The sequence below is a fragment of the Durio zibethinus genome, chromosome 6, assembly GCF_047325235.1.
Source record: "Durio zibethinus cultivar Kanyao isolate XHJ-2024 chromosome 6, ASM4732523v1, whole genome shotgun sequence".
Lineage (NCBI taxonomy): Eukaryota > Viridiplantae > Streptophyta > Magnoliopsida > Malvales > Malvaceae > Durio > Durio zibethinus.
Window position 1 is genome coordinate 7,240,084 of NC_143167.1, and position 20,281 is coordinate 7,260,364.

At 28.0% G+C, this 20,281-nt stretch overlaps 3 protein-coding genes across 4 annotated transcripts; 1 reads left to right on the top strand and 2 right to left on the bottom strand.

The window, feature by feature from the left end:
* Nucleotides 1-38: 38 nt before the first annotated feature.
* On the bottom strand, nt 39-4,505 carry LOC111286236 (proteasome subunit alpha type-3-like). The gene is made up of 9 exons (XM_022876109.2): nt 4,123-4,505; nt 3,989-4,028; nt 3,819-3,902; nt 3,654-3,727; nt 3,378-3,549; nt 3,194-3,240; nt 2,244-2,309; nt 990-1,080; nt 39-352 (listed from the first exon to the last, which is right to left on the bottom strand). The coding sequence occupies exons 1-9, from the start codon at nt 4,224-4,226 to the stop codon at nt 281-283; spliced, it is 750 nt and encodes a 249-aa protein (XP_022731844.1). The 5' UTR covers nt 4,227-4,505; the 3' UTR covers nt 39-280.
* Nucleotides 4,506-4,642: 137 nt separating this feature from the next.
* LOC111286239 (10 kDa chaperonin, mitochondrial-like) lies at nt 4,643-6,919 on the top strand. Of its 2 annotated transcripts, XM_089762023.1 has the most exons (4): nt 4,643-4,778; nt 4,856-4,995; nt 5,330-5,373; nt 6,659-6,903. In XM_089762023.1, exons 1-3 carry the CDS (start codon nt 4,674-4,676, stop codon nt 5,346-5,348), a joined length of 264 nt encoding a protein of 87 aa, XP_089618149.1. In that variant the 5' UTR covers nt 4,643-4,673; the 3' UTR covers nt 5,349-5,373; nt 6,659-6,903. The 2 variants fall into 2 exon arrangements, with proteins under 2 accessions (XP_089618149.1, XP_022731846.1); XM_022876111.2 differs by lacking the exon at nt 5,330-5,373 and having other exon boundaries at nt 6,659-6,919.
* An 84-nt stretch (nt 6,920-7,003) lies between these two features.
* Nucleotides 7,004-10,315, bottom strand: LOC111286238 (uncharacterized). The gene is made up of 6 exons (XM_022876110.2): nt 10,147-10,315; nt 9,414-9,467; nt 9,220-9,292; nt 8,934-8,974; nt 7,381-7,440; nt 7,004-7,271 (listed from the first exon to the last, which is right to left on the bottom strand). The coding sequence occupies exons 1-6, from the start codon at nt 10,210-10,212 to the stop codon at nt 7,221-7,223; spliced, it is 345 nt and encodes a 114-aa protein (XP_022731845.1). The 5' UTR covers nt 10,213-10,315; the 3' UTR covers nt 7,004-7,220.
* Nucleotides 10,316-20,281: the final 9,966 nt, after the last annotated feature.

Genomic DNA, 20,281 nt, shown 5'->3' on the forward strand with positions numbered 1-20,281 from the left:
TTTTTTAAAAAACTAATCATATATATGACATCAGATAATTTCTTTAAAATCGTAACCACCGCCCATGTCTCTGTTCATAGTTGATGCCTTAACAAAAACAGTTACAAAGCTCATAGTTGTCTGAAATCCATGGTCCTATTAAAAATAGTCAGCAGATCTATACGAATTATCTAAGGAAACATGTTTTCATCAGTCACTGACTTGATCGTACATCAAACATCAGGTTCATAACACTGAGGTATAAATGGAAAAATATTCTGGCTCCACTAATGTTTAATGTTTAATCAGCATCCATCTCTTCTAGTGCAGCCTTGGCCGCAACCTTGGCTTCCTCCAAAAGGTCATCGGGAACCTGAAATTCCGCGAAAGTGAAAGTGAGGAACTGTTTCGATGGACATATTTCTAAGAATACAAACCAAAAACTAGGACTTGTGACAAACTATCTCTAAAAGAAATTTGAATTACATGGAAATAAAGAGCTATTAATCATTCATGTCACATTACACAAATTAATAAGTTATTCTGGCTCCACTAATGATTTAATTAAGTTAGCATTGCCTTATGGTCCAAATTTTTAGGCAGTTAAGTAACAGCATCTGCCAAAAAAGGAAAATTGTTTGCGCATACAAGAAAATATATGATAAAAATTATAAGCATTCAAAAAAAACGTGGAGGTAGAACCAAATGAAGATAAAACGGGAGAACATCTCAAGGCAGCTCTTGACATGTGAGATGAAGGCCCATATATGCTTCTATTACATGTGATTCAATTCCCATGTCAAAAGAGATGGAAAAATACATGGGTAAAAGCATATAAAGGACCTTACTTTTACTATTCTTACTTAGTATATGGTCCTAAAAGAGCACAATGGCATAGTCTACTTCATGTAACCAACCTTGTTTAGGAGGAAAAGGGCATGAATTTTGTTGTTTTAGCTAGTTAGAAAATTGACACAAATGCATATCTAAAAGATGGTTTGAAGAATTACCTTTTGATGTTGTTGCTTTGACTCGTCACAGACCCAACTCATCTCAAGTTCAAAGGCCTTATCCTTTGCTTCATCATGTACCTTGTAGATACTGCTTAAGAAAAATGCACATGGTTAAATCTAGTAATAGCATAAAAAACTTGCATTCAAAAGGAAAAGGAAGAAAACACCATGTATATCAATGCATGATGAATATGAAAATTTAAGAAAAAAACAAAAGCACTCCTCCTAGACCTCCATCATCTTAAAAGTTCAAGTTCTCTGGCTCACTTCTATTTTGTTTTGAATTTTACATGCTGCAAGAAACTGGCAAGTTAAACCCCTACAAGTATACATTGCCAACTCCAGATACAAGGTATTTCCTAACCGTTGCCAGAGAACTGAGATTTCAGTTTATTGTAATATGTAGGATCATATAGTAGGAGACACACGCACAACAATATATCATCCAAACAATTTAAATTACACCTTACTGTTACCAGAAAAGTGAGATTTATTTTTTTGATCAAGCGAGAAGTGAGATATCTGTTTGCTGTAATATGAAGGACATATAGTAGGAGACACAAAAATCCACAATCCAAACAATATTTATATAGCTAATTCTTACATAATGACTTAGGTAGATATTATCAGTGCAAGTACAAGGCCAAATTCCAACATATAGGAGATAAAATCAGATTTCCCAGAGAATTAAACTATGATATATGTTCTGCATTACAGTTGAAGTAACCTACAGCATTAGAGATATAAAAGAAGACTATGTAATCAAATTTAAGACCTTTTTTACAAGATCTTTGTAAAATTATCTCTTTTGAGGTACAATATAAGCTTAAAATTACATCTTTTCCAAACTATTGGCAGCTGGTTTCAGCTATGTAGTTGAATATTAGCATACAAGTACCATTGGTTGTCAACAATCATAATGGAAAACATAAATCTTTCCATCACCATAACAGTCATGCTAATATTGTGGTAAACCAGACATCGCAAAGAATAGACAAATAAATGGAGATCAAATTTTTTTTTGATGTTGTTGCCCAGATTTTCTGGTATTGCAAGAATAACAGAGGACTAGCATTCAAAATGATGATGCAAGCAAGACTCTTTAAAGGGGGGAGGGGGGGGGGGGAGGGGGGAGAAAGAGAAAACAGAATAAAAAATGCACAAACAATTTTAGAACCACCAATTAACCCCGGATTCCAAATAAGTAGATTAGAACAGAAATAGGAAGAAAATATGGTAGGCAACACTCACATTTTGGCTACTTCAATAACCCCTTCCCTGCACGTCATTTCAGACAGCTTCAACTTTTCAATTTCTCTGTCCACATATTCCATTCAGCCACGAACTTATCAGTTATTGGCAAGATGACGGCAGAAAGAAAGAGGTAACCAAAGATTGCAAAAGTCAAGATCATAAGAAAGGTTTTAACTTCTTTATATGTTTCATAGGATAAGCCCATAACCAAATAGAATGGAGAAAATAATTTCATGTAGCTTGGCCCAAAGGTTTTGACTTCTTTTACATGTTTCTTAGGATAAGCCCCTAACCAAATAGAATGGAGAAAATAATTTCACGTAGCTAGGCCCAACTAGTTTCATGTTAAGGTAAACTTGATTTGATGACTCATAGGCAAATGACAAGTAGTGAAACAGCACACAGTTCATTGCCTTAATCTACTTGGGTAGATCCACTCCACATGTATACTTTCTCTTTTATTAAAATTGAAAAATGCAAACTCAGATTAACGTTTACTTGGGCTTCATTGAGGGATTTTAAGTGTCAAATTTTAAACATAAACTTCAAAGCTTTCAACTTCTATGATGCATCCATTTTTGCTCTTTTTTTTTTTAAATAAAAAAGAAAGACAAATATTAATATTGAGGAAATGCATACGTTGGGAGGAGGGGGATTTTAATGATTTGAGAGAATGCCAGGAACATCTTCACTGCTGATTGGTTTTCATAAGAGAGAAATTATAAGCAGGAAAAAAAAAAGGATTAAAGTCCATTAAAAGGCTTTTCAACTGATGACCATTGCATCAAAATACTACACTACCTTTCACTGGTCGAGATGGCAAAAATAAAAGTCAAGAATATTTAATGCCCCAATCATCCCAGCTAACTGGCTTGCATGCCCAAATGGTTTTATCAAATGTCAGCCTCTAAGTTCCACAGACTGAAAGAAATACTTTTGTAACTTACGTTTTGGCAGCTTGTTTTCCCTTCCCAATTGCAGCACCAAAATATTTCTACATCAATTTTAAAAAGCAACAAGGCAAACAGGAAGAAATACATTATTGACTAGAGGAAAATATAAATATACCAATAGAGCTAGTAACAACACAGAAAGAAAAAATGAAGCTGTAATTGGGAGAAATGAACTTACATAGGAGATGCCGGATGGTTCAACCATATATAATTGGGGACCATCTCTATCATAACCTCCGAGTATTATGCCACAGCCGAAGGGCCTGAGCCACCAGTAAAGGGTGCATAAATGGACATAACTTGCTACGCGTTCAGCAAGTTCTTTGACAGGAATGGGTTCACCATACACACTACACCACCGCCAACAACAAATGAAACTTATAATTAGAAGGACAAATAACAATATAATTAAAGCTGAACTTTGGGAATTGAAAGTAAAGAAAAAAGGAAAAACCTTTGGTAATTAGTAGCTTCAGATTTAGCACGTGCCACAATTTGTCTACCGTCAGCTGCTAATCCTGCCACTGACTGAATTACAGCATTCAACATCAGCAAGGAAAGAGAAAGAGAGATTAAGAATTCAAATGTAGCATTGAAAGAAAGGGGGAATAGTGAATACCATGCCAGAATGGCGATGAACGGAATGGATTCTACGATTAGAACCAGGTAACATCATCTTTGATGCTATCAGCTTCTCCACTCCCTAAACAAAAAATCAGTTTAGCATAAATTTAAATATTTGATTTTCATTTTCAAAACAAGCAATGGAAGCAAAAGAAAAGGGATTACCATAACGATCCCATCTTTGCATTTTATTCCAATTACAGTTCTGCAAAATAAAAAGTTTTTTGAAAACAAAATTAGATTTTTGGAAACCTAAATATACAAGAGAAGAATATAATTATCAAAGAAGAAGAACGGACCCACTATTATCGACGGCTTTGGCCGCGTACTCGATCTGAAAAACGCGGCCGTCGGGAGAGAAAGTGGTGACAGAGAGATCGTAACCAGTTCCAATGCTACTCATCTTTGTTCTCTGCTTTGCTTTTTCCTACTTCCAACACTTTGCTCTTTGTTTCTCCTATACCGTTTTCCAGTTTTCTTTCTTCGCAAGACTTCAGGCCGATGGGTCTGATTGATCCAGTAAAGCTCTCCCAATGGCCCCTTCTTACGGACCAAGCCCTAACTAAAGCAAATTGTGGTCTCGGGTCAGGCTCGAACCTTTCCCGTGGGCCTCCCAAAGAAAATAAAAAGGCGTTCGTTCTATCGTTTTATTTAGGTTAAAGGACAGAACAGGAACACAAGTCAAAGCAGGTTATTCTACAAGTTAAGGAGCACTTTCGTAATTTAACGGAAACCATGAATCCATCTTAAACCCTACATCTATCCGTCCTTCCTTCCCCTGCCATTACATCGCAGGAAGAAGCTTCTAGTCCTTTTCATTCTTTTCTTTTGTTCGTTCTCTCAGACAAACATGGCGAAGCGTTTGATTCCATCGTTTAATCGCATTTTGGTTGAGAAAATAATCCCTCCTTCTAAAACCAACTCGGGAATCTTGCTTCCTGAGAAGACCCCAAAGGTTATAAATCTTCCATTTTACTCAGCTTTAGTTTTTTTTTTTTTTTGTAATTTTTTGTTATATTTTGATTGTCTCAGTTGAACTCTGGAAAAGTGGTGGCAGTGGGTCCAGGAGCAAGAGACAGAGATGGGAAACTTATCCCGGTTAATCTAAAGGAAGGAGATACGGTTCTTTTGCCTGAATATGGAGGCACTGAAGTCAAGCTTGGAGATAAAGAGTTAGTCTTTTTTTTACGCCAATCTGTTATTAAAACTTTAACTTTCATGGACAGCAAATGGGTTCATCCGATAATAAATGATGCTTTAATAGAATCAAATAGGATTAATATGTAATTTGTTCCCTCAACTATACCACCTTTAATGATTTGGTACTATAGAAAAAAAATTATAATTAGATATCTAAACTTTGTTTTCGTCAAGCATTTTGCACCATTTAGTAGCATTTTAACTAACATTTTAAAATGCTGTCGGTGTAAATACTGATCGATAAAAATGTGTCATATTTCATGATAACTTCACTCCGTCGTCTCTGTCTTCCACTTCTCCATTCAGGCTGTGGATTGGCTGCTAACTCACACAGCAAACATCAATGACGGGTAAGGTGGTCAAGCTACCTGCGCCTGTCTGATCAGATCGTTTTTAGTTGTATTTTGACCACATCAGCTTCCTGTTAGCCAAATTGGTATGGGTAAAATGCTTGACGAAAACAAAGTTCGGATACCTAATCTTGAATTTTTTTTCTTTTTTTATGGGTACTAAATGGTGAAAAATGGTATAGTCAAGGAGATAAATCACATATTAACCCAATCAACTATTGATACTGTAGTCTCTGTGATGTTTATATGTGGTCGATTTTGTTTTTCTGTTGCACATTTTAAGTTACATTTGGCAGAACAAAAGTTAGCATAGCCTAGAATATAAAACTATTGCTATCAAATGGTACAAATCAATTGTTGAAATTGCTTTTCGGCATTTTTAACTTTGCATTGTTGTCATTGTAAAGTTGCAATCTTTCATGCTTACTCACTCATGTTTTACTCAGTTCAGTTACGAGCCTACTGCAATGCCAAAGGTTTTTCTAATTTTTGGTGCAATATGCCTTATTTATAACCCTATTATTGTTTACTTATCTGCTGAGGAAGTGCTTTTGCATTGAATAGTTGAAGGTGATGGATCTACGTTAAGATGTTTAAATAGCAGTATTAGGGTCTAGTGAAGTCTTTAAAAGTTTGTTATCATACTTGAAGGTCATGTTTTGTTATCATACTTGAATGTCATGATTACTCTAGGATAGTCGAGTAGAATCCTTGCTATCCTTTTCTGAGTCTGTCAACTGGAAACCTCTGGAGCAAGGTTGGTTAAGAGGTTAATATGGAAACAAGGTCATTCAGCAGACTTGGCCCTCGGCATGAGATCAAAATGTATGACCTCAATTCTTTTTAACAAACTTTACTACCCATTGTCTTCACAAATAGTCAGTGATGTTGTGGTTTGTAGTGTGAACTAAAATGTTTGATTCTTGAATCCCTTACAATGTCACAAGTTTTTAGTGCATTCGAGTCTGATGTCTGGATGAAGAAGATGAGTGAGAGCAAAACTCAGTTTCTGCTTGCCATTGACAGATTTGGTATAACAATGAAGGGATCAGATATAGATTTAGAAATATTTACATTTATGTCATCATTTGCCCTTGTTAGACTAATGTGCTGCATGGCATTGGCACGGTATCAGGCTTCCACAAACATGCTTATGTTAAATGTTATCAATCCGAAGTAGGCCTTTTAGATTATAAAACTAGAGGTTTAGATTCGACATTCATCTACCTTTCATTGGCATCGGATTTTGGTGTTAACATATTTTCTTCTTAACCTACTGTTTCAGGTATCACCTCTACAGAGATGATGATATCTTGGGAACACTTCATGACTGATTTATAGCGGTGGCTGCTCTTGAAGGAACAAGTGTTTGTCTTTGACTTGTGACCGTATCAGTAGTTTATGCATGTTGGACCTTTTATTGATTGTTGGCATTTTGGATAAGGAGTGTTTCCAAGAACCGAATTTACTCATGATGGAAACTGTCGTCCAAATCGTCCGTTATAAGATATTGTTAAAATCTTCCATCAATCATTTCATATTTTTATCTGCTGATGCCACTTTAAGTTTTCATAGCCTTGGTCAAACGAACAATATTGAAAATTAACAATGCTTATGAGACAAGCTGGGGTTTGAAATTGAAGTGGATAGGCTTTAAATCGATTGTCTTTCTTTTTTTTTTTCTTTTAAACTAAGTGTCTTGGTCAATTGAATGTAGGTTACACTATCAAATTTGATCAACTCATTTGAAAAGGCACAAGAACAATGGTTTTGATCATAAGCTTCTACCAAAACGATTCTTCAACTACTCCATAAACAAGCCATGCAGGGACCATCCCTCGGCGGTTTCACGAGTTTAGGAACTTCTGAGCAGCATCAAAACTCAACCCCTCGTGCACCTGCAAATGAATGAAAAATTGAAATTTCATTCAATCAAATACCAGAAATTGGAACTTGATAAGAAAGATAACTCGATGGTTCCGGGAAAACTAAAATAGACGCCCATACAAGCTTCTTGTGAACGTCTTGAAAAGCCTTGCAAAATTTGTCTGCCTCTGCTGCACCCACCTATATCAGTCAAAAAGTACCCATTATTAACATTAACTCATAAAATACTTCCAACACAAAGATTGCCAAGAAATATCAAACATACGAATTGTATCAACAATAAAAGAAAAACTTAAAACAATATTCCATAAGAACCTGAAAAACAAAAAGTTACACCATCTGGAGTTGCAGGCAAGGATCATATTAGTTACAAATGCTCCTTTTCTGGTTGATTTGACATGTAATTGTAACACAAATAACTACTGGCTACTGCAGAGGCAAGGTTTGATTCAATCCTTTCTGCTAATTTCTATCTGATAAAAATATTGCATGACATTGGCAGTGGCTGTCTATTATGCATCAACAGTAATTTAAAGTGCAATTTTAAGCCAGTTAATCATTCCCAGAAAGAGCATGTAGAGCGTTGAAAGGCCTAACTATTGCTATGCATTATGAACAGTAGGATAATATACCCAAAGCTCACTCTAATAAACAATATAAAGAATCAAAGTCAAAATGAAAATAGGTACTAAGATCTAACAGCTGAAAATTTGTTTATCTACTTTGAAGGAGAATACTATCCAGTAAAATTAAAAAAAAAAAAAAAAAAATCAAAGGCACAGGTCATTGTTGTCCTGTGATAATAGCTGATACGCTGGAGCTCTTGGTGTGTGCCACTAAAGACGATAAAAGTTGCTTTCACGCTCAATTATTGTTAAAGCTCATAACCAACTGAAACTTTTAAAACACATAGGCATTCGATCTTTATCATCAGAAAGAGGTTTGAAAATTGTCAACCGTAACTAATAGAAAAGATCTTCAAAGATGGCATAACAGAACAAAGGTCGGAAGAGCAAAATAGATGGTGTCAGAATAATGGTTGAAAGAATGTCAAGGCCCCTCAAGAATAACATAATTGTTGTTGTAGAAGCAATCTCACCACAACTGCTTATTGTCAATTTCACAAACTTCATTGAAGTTTCAGGGAACTATGCACGGAATGATAATGGAAATTAGACACTGTGGGAAGACTTCAGGGAGCTATGCATTGGAATCAAAGACCATGGGAAGAGCACTAAGTCCAAAGAAAATCAGATAGCAGGAAACATCTACAATGGTTATCAATCTCATCTTTTACTTACATTTTGATAACAGCGTTTCATTTTATTTTTATTCCTGAACAGAAAAACGCTGTTGGGTTACCACCTTTTCTTTTTTTCTCTTTTTTATTTTTTTTTTAAAATTCAGTAAGTACAAAAGGCATAAGGTTTATTTTCATTAGAAGAAAAAAAACATTTTGATTCTAAAAGCTCCTTAACTCATCAGATCCACAATAAATCAATCAAGTTATCAGTATTAATTTTATGGTCCTGTAGTAAGTAATTTCATCAGTCACCACAATGACTTCTACATCATGTAACAACAAATGTGCATTCAGAAGAGAATAAACACAAGACGCCATTTTGATTACTGTAAACATTAATTAACTTGAGGTCATTAGATTTTAACCATACCTTCCTCTCAGCTGCCAACTTTAGCTTCTGCCAGAACTTATCTGCCATAACAAACACATGCAAGTAAACTAAATAAAAGTTGTAAGACTATTTTTTCAAAAGAAAAAAAATAAGTGATTCTCGTTATTTCCCCAAGGTTTGCAAATAAAATGGATCAATTGATGACAGATCAAGACTTTCATCCAAACATATTCACAACAGAAACGTCTAACTATTTTCTTTAGCATGGAGATGTATGACTGTAAACAGAGATATTTTATTCTATGGAATGTGTGTGATAAACTACCATGCAGATCAACTTCTTGATTTTCCTTTTCCTTTCTTTCACCATCATTCCATGCATCTTGCCACTCACTAAGCTGTTAAGCAAATGACAAACATGACAAGCCAGCATATAACAGATACAACTCAAACAGATTATTACATACATTATCAATTAAGGAAAAGGGAGTAGGGAGAATGAATCAGTTCAGTACATACAGCCCTATTCGATGCTGAACGGGAAGTTGATTGTCTCGATGAATCTAACTCAGCCTGAAATTTTAATAGTTAATTTCAAACAACAACGAATCTGAAATCTTTAAATCAGAATGAATGCACTCATAACCCTCAAAATTATTGCATGAATCAACTGCTCTCAGTGATTAAAATCTAAACATTGGATCATAAACTAGAAAACTACCCCAATCAAACATTTTGCAAATGCAACTAAACCCAAGTATTAATCTCAGAATTTTTCCTACTCAATAATGAGACCATGAAACATTTTAACGGCTTAAAAAAACATCATTTCACCAACTCCGAGAAACAATAGTGGCACTATAATATGTATTTTTTGCTTAAGTCCCACAAAAACCCGTATGTAGCTCTTATAATACTCTCTCTCAAAATATGAAAAAAAAAAAAAAAGCTTTAGCATTACTCCAACACAGATCATCAACCAAATCAAAGAAAAGAGTAAATCAATAAAAACAACGATTTAAATACACTAAAATAAAATATTATAGCAGTAAAACAGGAGGATCTTTCAAAACGTTTTACAACGTGAAACTAAAGAAATTAAAACTTACAATGGGTATTCCAGATAAATGAACCCACTTAGGAAAAAAAAATCAAATCAAAGCAAAATATTGATGCCAAACCCATAGATAAAAAAGGCAGTATAAGAATTAGAATATGGTGTAGAAATAAAAAAGAGAGATATTAATTTTACGTGGTAGTCACGAGGTCGAACAACAGGGAAGAGATCTAGAAGGCGTCGAAATTCTTGATCATCCATCTCAATAATCCTTATGGTATGTTGGGATTGAGAGGAAGGAAAGGAAAGAAAAGGAAAGGAAAATAAAAGAAAGTAATGGAAACAGAAAAAAAAAATTTTATTGGGATAAGTTTTTAATTTAAAAGAAAGGAAAAATATGGAAATTCAATAACTTTTAATTTTTTTTTATAATTTTTATTTTTTTAATACCTAATTTGAGGGAAAAGTTGAGGAAAGGAAAGCTAAAAAAAATTTATTTTTATAAAAAAAATTATTATATCTAATTTTTTATTAATACCAAAACTCTAGTAAAAAAATCTTATCACATCATAATCTTTTTATAATTTTTTTAAAGTCATCTTTTTTTTCAAGTAAGTTTCACGTGTCTCTTTCAATATAAAAATTTTTTTTAATTTTTTTATGATTTGATCTTGATGAATGATTAAATATGAATAGACATATTTTTTAAATTTATGAGATGTCAAAGTGATAATATACTGAAATTTTGATAATGGTCAACAAATCTATCAATACATATTTGTAAAATATCTTTTTGTTTCGTTTAATTAAAACCACTAATATAGTAGTAATTGTGAGACTAGATAAGATAGTAAATATATTATGATCCAAAAATGTATTATAAAATCACAAGCAATGAAAGTTTATAATTGAAAAAAATTATTATAATGAATCATTTCTTTTATTTTTCACTCTTTATCTAAACAATGGTTGTTAGAATTTTTTTTCTTTTATTAATTTTAATTATCCAAATAAATGATGCATATATCCTTTCTTTTCTTTTAAAAAACTTTTTTTTTCTTTCTTTTTCTTTTTTTTTTTTTTTTATTAATATTTATCAAAACATAGCATTAAGCTTTTGTCTCTCATTTCATCTATTTTATTTATAACCAAATTGCCCTGGGGATTAAATAATAATAATAATTGTAATTTAAGTTACTAAATTTAGTGATTTAGTTTTTTTTTTTTTGAAGGAATACTAATTGTAAGAAAAAATTAAAATTATTTTATAGTATTATTTTAGACCAAATAATAAAAAATTAATGAAAATTTTCATTTTATTTAAATAAATGTTTATAATTTTATTACACTTAAATAAGTTATTTACCTTTAATTTATAGGTAAATAAATCTTTAATCTCTTATTTGTATTCAAATAAGTTTCAATAGTTAATTTACACCTAAATAGACTCTTAATATAAATTAATTTTTTTAGTTAAAATAAAACTTATTTAAATATAAATTAAAGAATAAAAATTTATTTGAATATAATAAAAATATAAAAATTTATTTTTAAAAAATTAAAATAGTTCAAATACTTTTTTAGTATTTTAGGCTACAATTATTTTGTAATTTAATCACAATTATAAAGCCTAAAAAGTAATGGAGCAACTAAATTTAACTTAAAAAATTAATCATCTTGAAAATATCTAACAATATTCAAAGCAAACTCATAATAAAATTGATTTAAACAAATTTATTTTCGAATTCAAAATTTCGTACTAAAGTTTTAAATTACAATACTTTATTCTTGGCTTTGTCATTAATTTTCAAATATATATATATATATATATCACTTAAAAGTATTATATTATAATTAATCAATTATACTTTAATATTGTTTAAAGTCTATTAAAAATCCACACTTATAAATGATGAATCTCTGCATTATTATTTCTTGTGATTGAAAAATTACAAAATTATAATAAAAAATTACAAGTGAATAAATTCCACTATATTTATTAAATTTTACTTAGAGCAATTAGCTTTTATAATTTTATTATAATTTTATTTGAACCAAAAAATAATCATAATTATATCTGTTTAAAATACAACAATGCTGAAGCAGTCCTTAAAATAGAAGTAGTTGTTTTCATGAAATTTCTAATTCCTTATTGACAAACATATAATGGATTATAAACCTTGAAAGTTGAAACCTTTTGCATTAGAATAAAAATTTTTGAATGCGAGTTCCTATAATTTCATTGGGAGCATTGAGAAACATTATGAGAGATGAAAATTGCCATTTGGAAAGCAAAATTTTGAGCATTTTCTTTCCTTGTTAATACCTAGAAGAGGAAACAAAAGGATAAACGTAAAATAGGAGAGAGTAAAAATTGTTAAAAATAAATAAAAAAAAGAATAGAAATAATAATAAAAAACTTAGCTTTGAGGTATGAAAAATATTTTTTTAAAAGGTAATTATGTTTTTACGATACAATAAAGTTTTAAAATTCTCCAAATAAAAGTAGTAAAAATGGTTATACTAAAATATTTATTTATAATTAATGAACAAATATAAATTTTTATTTAAATAGTTATGATCTTTTGTATAATCTTGACCTTTATGAATAATAATTTGTTTATATTCAAGTAATTATAATTATTTATCATATGATAATTGTTTCTATTCAAATATAATTATTTTAATTTTATTTATCAATAATTAAATCTTTCTATCAATATAAGATGCATCACATTCTAAATTATCAATAATCCCCACTAGTTTGGAATGTTAGTGCTTAATCTTTAACTTTACATACAAATAAATATTATGAATACAATAAGGTAACTTTTGATTTAAACTTTCAAATAGCATTTATATCTTAGAATTCTAACGAAGTTGATGGTGTCCACAAATTAAACCTCAACTTTTAGTGTTAGAATTGAAGATATAATACACATCATACTTTTTATTCTTTTGTTAGAGGTTTATAACTGTTTTAGCACTTTTATGATTATGTATTTATTCTATTTATAAACATTTACAAAAAAGACCTTAATTCTTCTTGTTAAAATGGCACCACTTTTATGTTTATTTAAGTAGAGTTTCCATTATGTCTCCATTACTTTAGAAATTTAAAACTCCATTAAGAGTATAAAACTTTATTCTCCCCATGCAATGGATCACACTAGTTTTTAAAATTTAAATGGATTTCACTAATACTTAACAATCACATAACAATAACTTGTTTTTATCTATTAAACTTTATAATTAAAGGCTACTAATTTGAAGTTGGGTTTTCATTATTGGTGTCTAAGTAGTACTACTAATCAAATATCTTGGAATTCAAATTTTCTTTTATTATAATTATCTCCACTTGAGATTGAATCTCTAATATAATCATTTCATACTCATATATCCAAAATTTTCATTTTGCATATCATTTATATGCTCTAGATATTGTCGTCTCATTCTTGTCATTTTAAAATATAGCTGGTTTTAGTTGTAGCCACAGCTCTATACTCGTAAATTTTAATCATTCTATTTTCATACTTTTATACATCCTTAATACAATTATACTTCTAGTATAATTAGATAAATTTAATAAATAAATCAAACAATTTGTCCTTTTAAGATTTTTTAGGACCTTTTTATGACTACACTATGGTGGTAATTTGTTTTTCTTTTTATTCTTAATTATCACTCTCGTCATGTGCAAGTATACATTCTTTTATTAAAGAATGTTTCATTCAATTATCAAGATATTATATATATTTAAATTAAGTTGCTATTTCATTTATCTTTTCACTATTTAGTGGATTTTTTTTTTAAAATAGGAGGCCATCCACCCTTAGTGAAAGATAATTAAAAAATATTCCATATCTTAATATTTCTTTTTCATAAAAGTTTCAAAACTTTTATATTTTAACTCAATATAAAAGTTTACATCAATAAGTAGATTTCAAACATAATCATGCTTCAATTCATAAATAATTATATAAATCTATTTTATCATTGATACTATTAATAATTTTTATTACCATAAACAAAATCATTTTTATCATCCAAATGGATCAAATAGCATTCTTTTTTCTGTTATAAAAGTTTTCATATTCACAAGACTTTTGAATCACTCATAGCTTCCAAAGTGAATATACTTTAAAACTTTCATTATATTTCAAAACTTTTATTAAAACCATAAATGATAAATCATTTATACAATCCATGAATTAGACCATATACATAACAAAAAATTATCACAATGTGATCAATATTGGCTTATGACTATTCTAAGTCAACCATAATAATCTACATCATACCTACAAATCATGTAGATTTAGTTATTGAATTTATCTCATTTATAGTGATGGCTTTTAGTGAAAACCAATTATCTCAAATGTTATCATGAGTTTCAATACATATATTTTTTGCTGAATAGCCAATTTCAAGTTCATGACTATTGAAATCTTTAAACTTAATTTCAAATTTTTATGAGAACTTTATTTCTCCACCATTGCATAGTCTAAGTATATATCTCTATTATTTATCACTTTTAATTAGTCATAACATTTTTTTATATATAATAAATTTAAATTTTTACTCATAGGACTAATATACCTATATATAATAAAAGTCCATAGTATATTTAACTCTAATTTCAAATACTTTCACAATCATTTTGTGATCAATATATTTATATCTAGATCATCATATCAACGCAAGTCATAAAACATGAATTTAAAGAATCATTTTCATAAAATAACATAAACAATAATTATAATATGAGTGCAACTCATATTTCATGCAAAAACTCGTAATGAATTTGTATTGGTTAAATTATTAATTGACTAACTCCAAAGCTTACAGCTTTCACAAGCCAATATTATTATCTAAGCCATATGTTAATATGGTGTATAACCAGCCACCTTTTTGCCATTGTCATGAAACTATTGAAAACCACGAAAACTTGTGCTTTTTTCATTTTAATAGTCTATAAAGGCCATTTTTTTAGGTACAAGAAGCAAAAATATCTTCATTGTTTTTAACCAATAATATATTAATTGGATGATGGCATTCTATCTTCATAGTTTGTATTTTTCTTATATGTATAAGAAAGAAAATTTCACCCCATTCATTTCATTTTCGTAATATATGACAAACTGCATAAATGTTTTTCATGCCATCATAAAATGGAATTAAACATATACATGTACTGGTGCCTTCAAAATATTGAATTTGTATGTTCTTTTCTACTTTATAAACATGGCTAATTAGACATTGACGAGCATCCTTCAAAATATTAGTAAGCAACAAATGCTTCAATATTTTTAATGATATACCTTTTTTATTAATCAATCATCTAATTAGCTTAAATTATTGGCCAAAATTTAGTTAGTGATACTAACATAATATTTACAAAATATAGGGATGCCATAGATATACATACTTAATTTATTTTACATTACCATCAGCCACAATTCTTCATGAAATTATGTATTCATTGCATATGATAAACTTGTACTAACTTATTACATTATAAATTAAAACAATTTATAAATGCTATCATTAATGGGAATAATATTTTAGAACCCAACCTTTATAAACCTCATAGTTATAATATTTGATATTTTCTTTTTAAACAAACATCTCTTTAATCTCCTAACTTTTGTAAGCTAGTTTCATTTATCATAATTATACAATAAGAACATTTATATTCCAAATTCTTGAGTTTATTTGTCTTACTTGTTTTGGCCATCAAACACAAATTGAGTTTTATCTTAAACTTTTTTTTGTGATTTTTCACAATAAAATTTTATTTTGTAAAATCACTTCTAGTATAATTAGAAGTATAAACGAACAAAGCTTTCAACGAACTATTCGTGAACATGTTCGATTTTTGTTCGTTTATTAAATTTAACAAACAATCTTGAACAATATTTTTATATTCGGTTGTTAAACGAATAAAACATGAACAAAGGTCTATTTGGTTCGTTTATGTTCGTAACCAATCTCGTTTAATGTTTGTAAACAAATTTGATTATAATTTGTTTAAAACATTAAAAGTTGATTATTTTGATATTTAATATCTTTTATCAATATGCAAATTATTATATAAAATTTATATCATTAAAAATTATATATGACATAGATGAAAATAAGTTTTAACTTTTTACAAATATTATTACTAAATAACTCTTTTTATATCCTTAAAAATTAAATAATAACTTTGAATGAAGTTTGAAAGAATTGAAACCTATTTTTAACAATCTCACATCAGTAGGGAATCAAAATAGAGGATTGGTAAAGTTTATAAATTCCCATCTTCCTCTTTTATTATGAATATGTGCCTACATAATGAATCCTATATGTTTAAAAACCAAAATAAGGGATGGGTAAATTGTATAAATTCCCATCTTTGCTGCACATCTTGAATCCTACATCACTTAGCAACCAAAATAAGAGATAAGTAAAGCCTACAAATTCCTATGCCATTCCACTATTGCACATCTGTGCATAAATAAATGAATTTCACATCGATTAAGAACCAAAATGAGGGATAGGTAAAGCCTACATATTCCCATCCCCTTCTTCTACTAGATTTCTGTTAATATTCAAATGAATTCCATATCGCTTAAAAACCAAAACAAAAGATGGGTAAAGCCTATAAATTCCCACCCTCTGCTTATCATTCTTTTAACAAATTTAGTAGCTGTGGGCATTACTATTTTAGGTTATAATAAGCTATAAGTTTAAATATTGAGATTTAAAGCTACAGCTCATTTGTGTTCGATTAAAACTTATTCGAAACAGTCAAATCGAGCTTAAAAATATGTTATGCAGTTCATTAAGAGCTTATTATTTTTAAGTTTATTTATTACTAATTGAACTAAACTTGAACATAGGAATACTCAGCTCGATTCAATTCATTTACAGGCCTAAGTGTAATGCATCCAGCAAGCAAAATGCATGTCACATTGCCTATGTTTTTTATAATAACAATTATTTAATTTATTATCTACTAATTAATCCATAAAATACCATATCTTAATAATAATTATTTACATACATCAATTTATTTTAATTGATTTTCATGAAAGTTGAACACTAGTCAAATTTTGAACCAATAATGAATTTTAAAAAAAAATATATCAACCTTTGATTTATAAATAACCAACAAAGATAGAATCATACAAATAACTTGACTTAACTTATTATCTCAATTTTTGTGCTATGATTTAAAAATAAAACTAATCTTGCAGTCAAATCTTTTTTTTTCATATATTTTCCACTTACATATAATTTTTCATGGTAAATTCTTTTATCCATTTTCAATTGTTTTTATAGAAATCATGAGACAATTTACCTGTTCTATATATAATCAAGACATGATAATTAAATAATCAACCATTCCATTAGAATCTAGTTTAATTCGTTACTCGATAACAAGTGATAATTCTTTTGATTATAGATCAATTCATATATTTCTCTTTTATGTTTTTAGGTTATTTTTTTATCACAATCTTTATAAGCATCAATTTTTTAAATAGATATAATACAATTCATTAAACCCAATTGTTGAGGCAATTTCAGTATATAAATAAACTTATGCAATGTAATCAATATTTTATATATTGTGTTTTGACTTTATACATTAATAAAATTAATTATTATCATGTTTATCTCATTCAGTCAATCTTATTACTAGCAATTATATAAAAAATAAAATACATACCTTTAATGAAGATTTTTATGAAAATTAATATTTTAGTCCATGAAAACATTAATCATTTGACACCTTGAGCCTTCTTTAATATTGATCTCTAAATCATGCCAATTTATTTTCTTTATATCTTTCTCTTGCAAAATATAAATTTATCATAATTATCTTTAAATTGTTAGAAAAAATAAATGAGGGAATAGAAATAATAAAAAGGAATCTTGGCTTTGCGCAGTAAATAACACTTTCTTAAAAGCAATTATGCCATCACCTAAAACTCCAACAAAAATCTGTTTAGCCTACCTTTAGAAACAAAATCTACCCAATTCAAACAAATCAAAAAATTTATAAGAACTCTAATAACGTCAATAAATATTTAAAGAATAAAACTTAATACCAAATTAAAATTATCTAAGGCCCACACTTTAAATTATCCTTTTGTTACTTTTGTAACAAATTGAAGGTTTCTTGGATTACAAAGCAAAAATCATAAAACTTGAAAACAAACCAAAAAAAAAAAAAAGGGGGAGAACTAAAGGGAAAAATAGTAGTAGAAGACGAAGAGAATAAATACAAAAAATTTATAAGACATTTGGTTTGTGAAATTTTAGATTTTGAGAGAAAAAATTATTATGGAGAAAAGTGTGAATTTCTATCAAAAGGTGATTTCTTATGTTATAAAAATGTTATATTCATATGTTTGGCTAGAGAAAAAGTTAGATTATATAATAAAATTTTTTTATTATAATGACTTTTATTACATATGAATAACACGTGACCAACATTTTAACTATTTATTATGTTATTAAAATTAAACCATGACAACTATTAAATAACCAAAAAAAAGAAGGATTTTATTTTTATAATGTTAAAACTAAGTTTGTTTATTATGAACAAAATATATATATAATAAAATCAAGAATGTACTCCTTGATTGAAAAAAATTTTATTACATTTTTTAAAATAAAATCGTAATCTTTGATTAAAAAAATTACAAGAATTACATTTTTTTAAGTAAAAACTTAAATTTTGATTAAAAAAATTTTAAAAATTCATGTCCTTGTCTAGTAAAAATAAGTTTATCTTCCTTGCATTTCAATTTTAACATGACATTTAAAGACCACGTTTCTTTTAAAAGAAAGGTGATCTTCGTTTGCAAATATTACGTTTTATTATTATAAACGTAGTGAAAAATATGATATAATATTATAAAATAATATTATCTCAATTAATAAATTTCCAATATAACAAACGCCGTTGCTATAAAAAATATCTATTTTATTTTATTATTATATTAATTGATCTATTTCGTTTCATATATAAAAAAGATAATATTTTTTAAAATAAAAAAAAGTCAAAACATAAAATTACAATTATTTATTACGTTTATTTTATTTTTAAATATTATTTTTATTATATGTAATATACTAAGTGTTCAATCATGTGCCAAATGTCAAAGCTTGCGATTAGGATTATACCTTTACCCATTGTGTAATTATGAATGCCCATTTTCGTGACAAAATGAGTCTTTATTTTTTATATAATTACGTTGATTTTCAAAGATAAAATAAACAAAAAAAAATTATTATTGAGCTCAAATATGAGACAAAATTAATTTTTCTTTTGAAATCTTAAAAAATCAATAAAAGATGTGGATTTCTGATTTCGATTTGAAAGAAATCTTAGAATACCTTTAAAAATCAAATATCATGAATTAAATGTGAAAATCAAATTAAGAAAAGTAAGATTTTGAGGGAAATCTAACTTCCCCCAACCAAACGCCTCTTCAAGGTGTTTTTATGCATAATAAGATAAGATAATATTACTAATAAGATTAGATTAAATAATATTATCTTATTTTATATTCGATGTATATAAAAAATAGATGTTAATAATAAAATATAAATTATTATATATTTTATCAATTAAAATATTACAGTTAAATGATTTAAAAGCTATAAGTTAATAATAAAAAAAATTATATTACGTTAAATATAAAATAATTTTATTTATTATAAAACAATATTAATGTATTTTTATTGATTGATACTTAATATTATTTTTGATATTTTATTATTAATTATTAGTTTATTATTAAAAATTATATTAATAATTCATATAATTATATTTGTTCACATTAGTTATTAATTTTTTTATTTTAATCGGATTATTTTGTGGTTATAATTATTTTATTAAAATTTTAACATGTATGATTTTTTAAAATTATTAATTATCTATTTAATTATTTTTATTATATTATTGATTAAGAAAATAAGGAACTTTTAATTTTTTTTAAATATAACTAAGAAAATAATAATAGAAAAGATATCGAAAAGATAATTTGAATTTATAAAATTGTAATAAATTAATAATTTATATTATATTCATTATTTTTAATTATATTAATATTTTAAAAAATAAATTTATATTTAATTTAATTTCAATTCATATGATATAAAATATTTTGAATGATTCATACTAAGATCATTTTGAATTTAAACTAATTTAAATTCAAATTAAATCTAATTCGTATCTAGTCAAATTCAAATTGATTTAAATTTTAATCAATTCAAATTTAAATTAAATGAATTTGAGTTTTCGACATTTTTTTAAATTTAAACTGAATTTGAC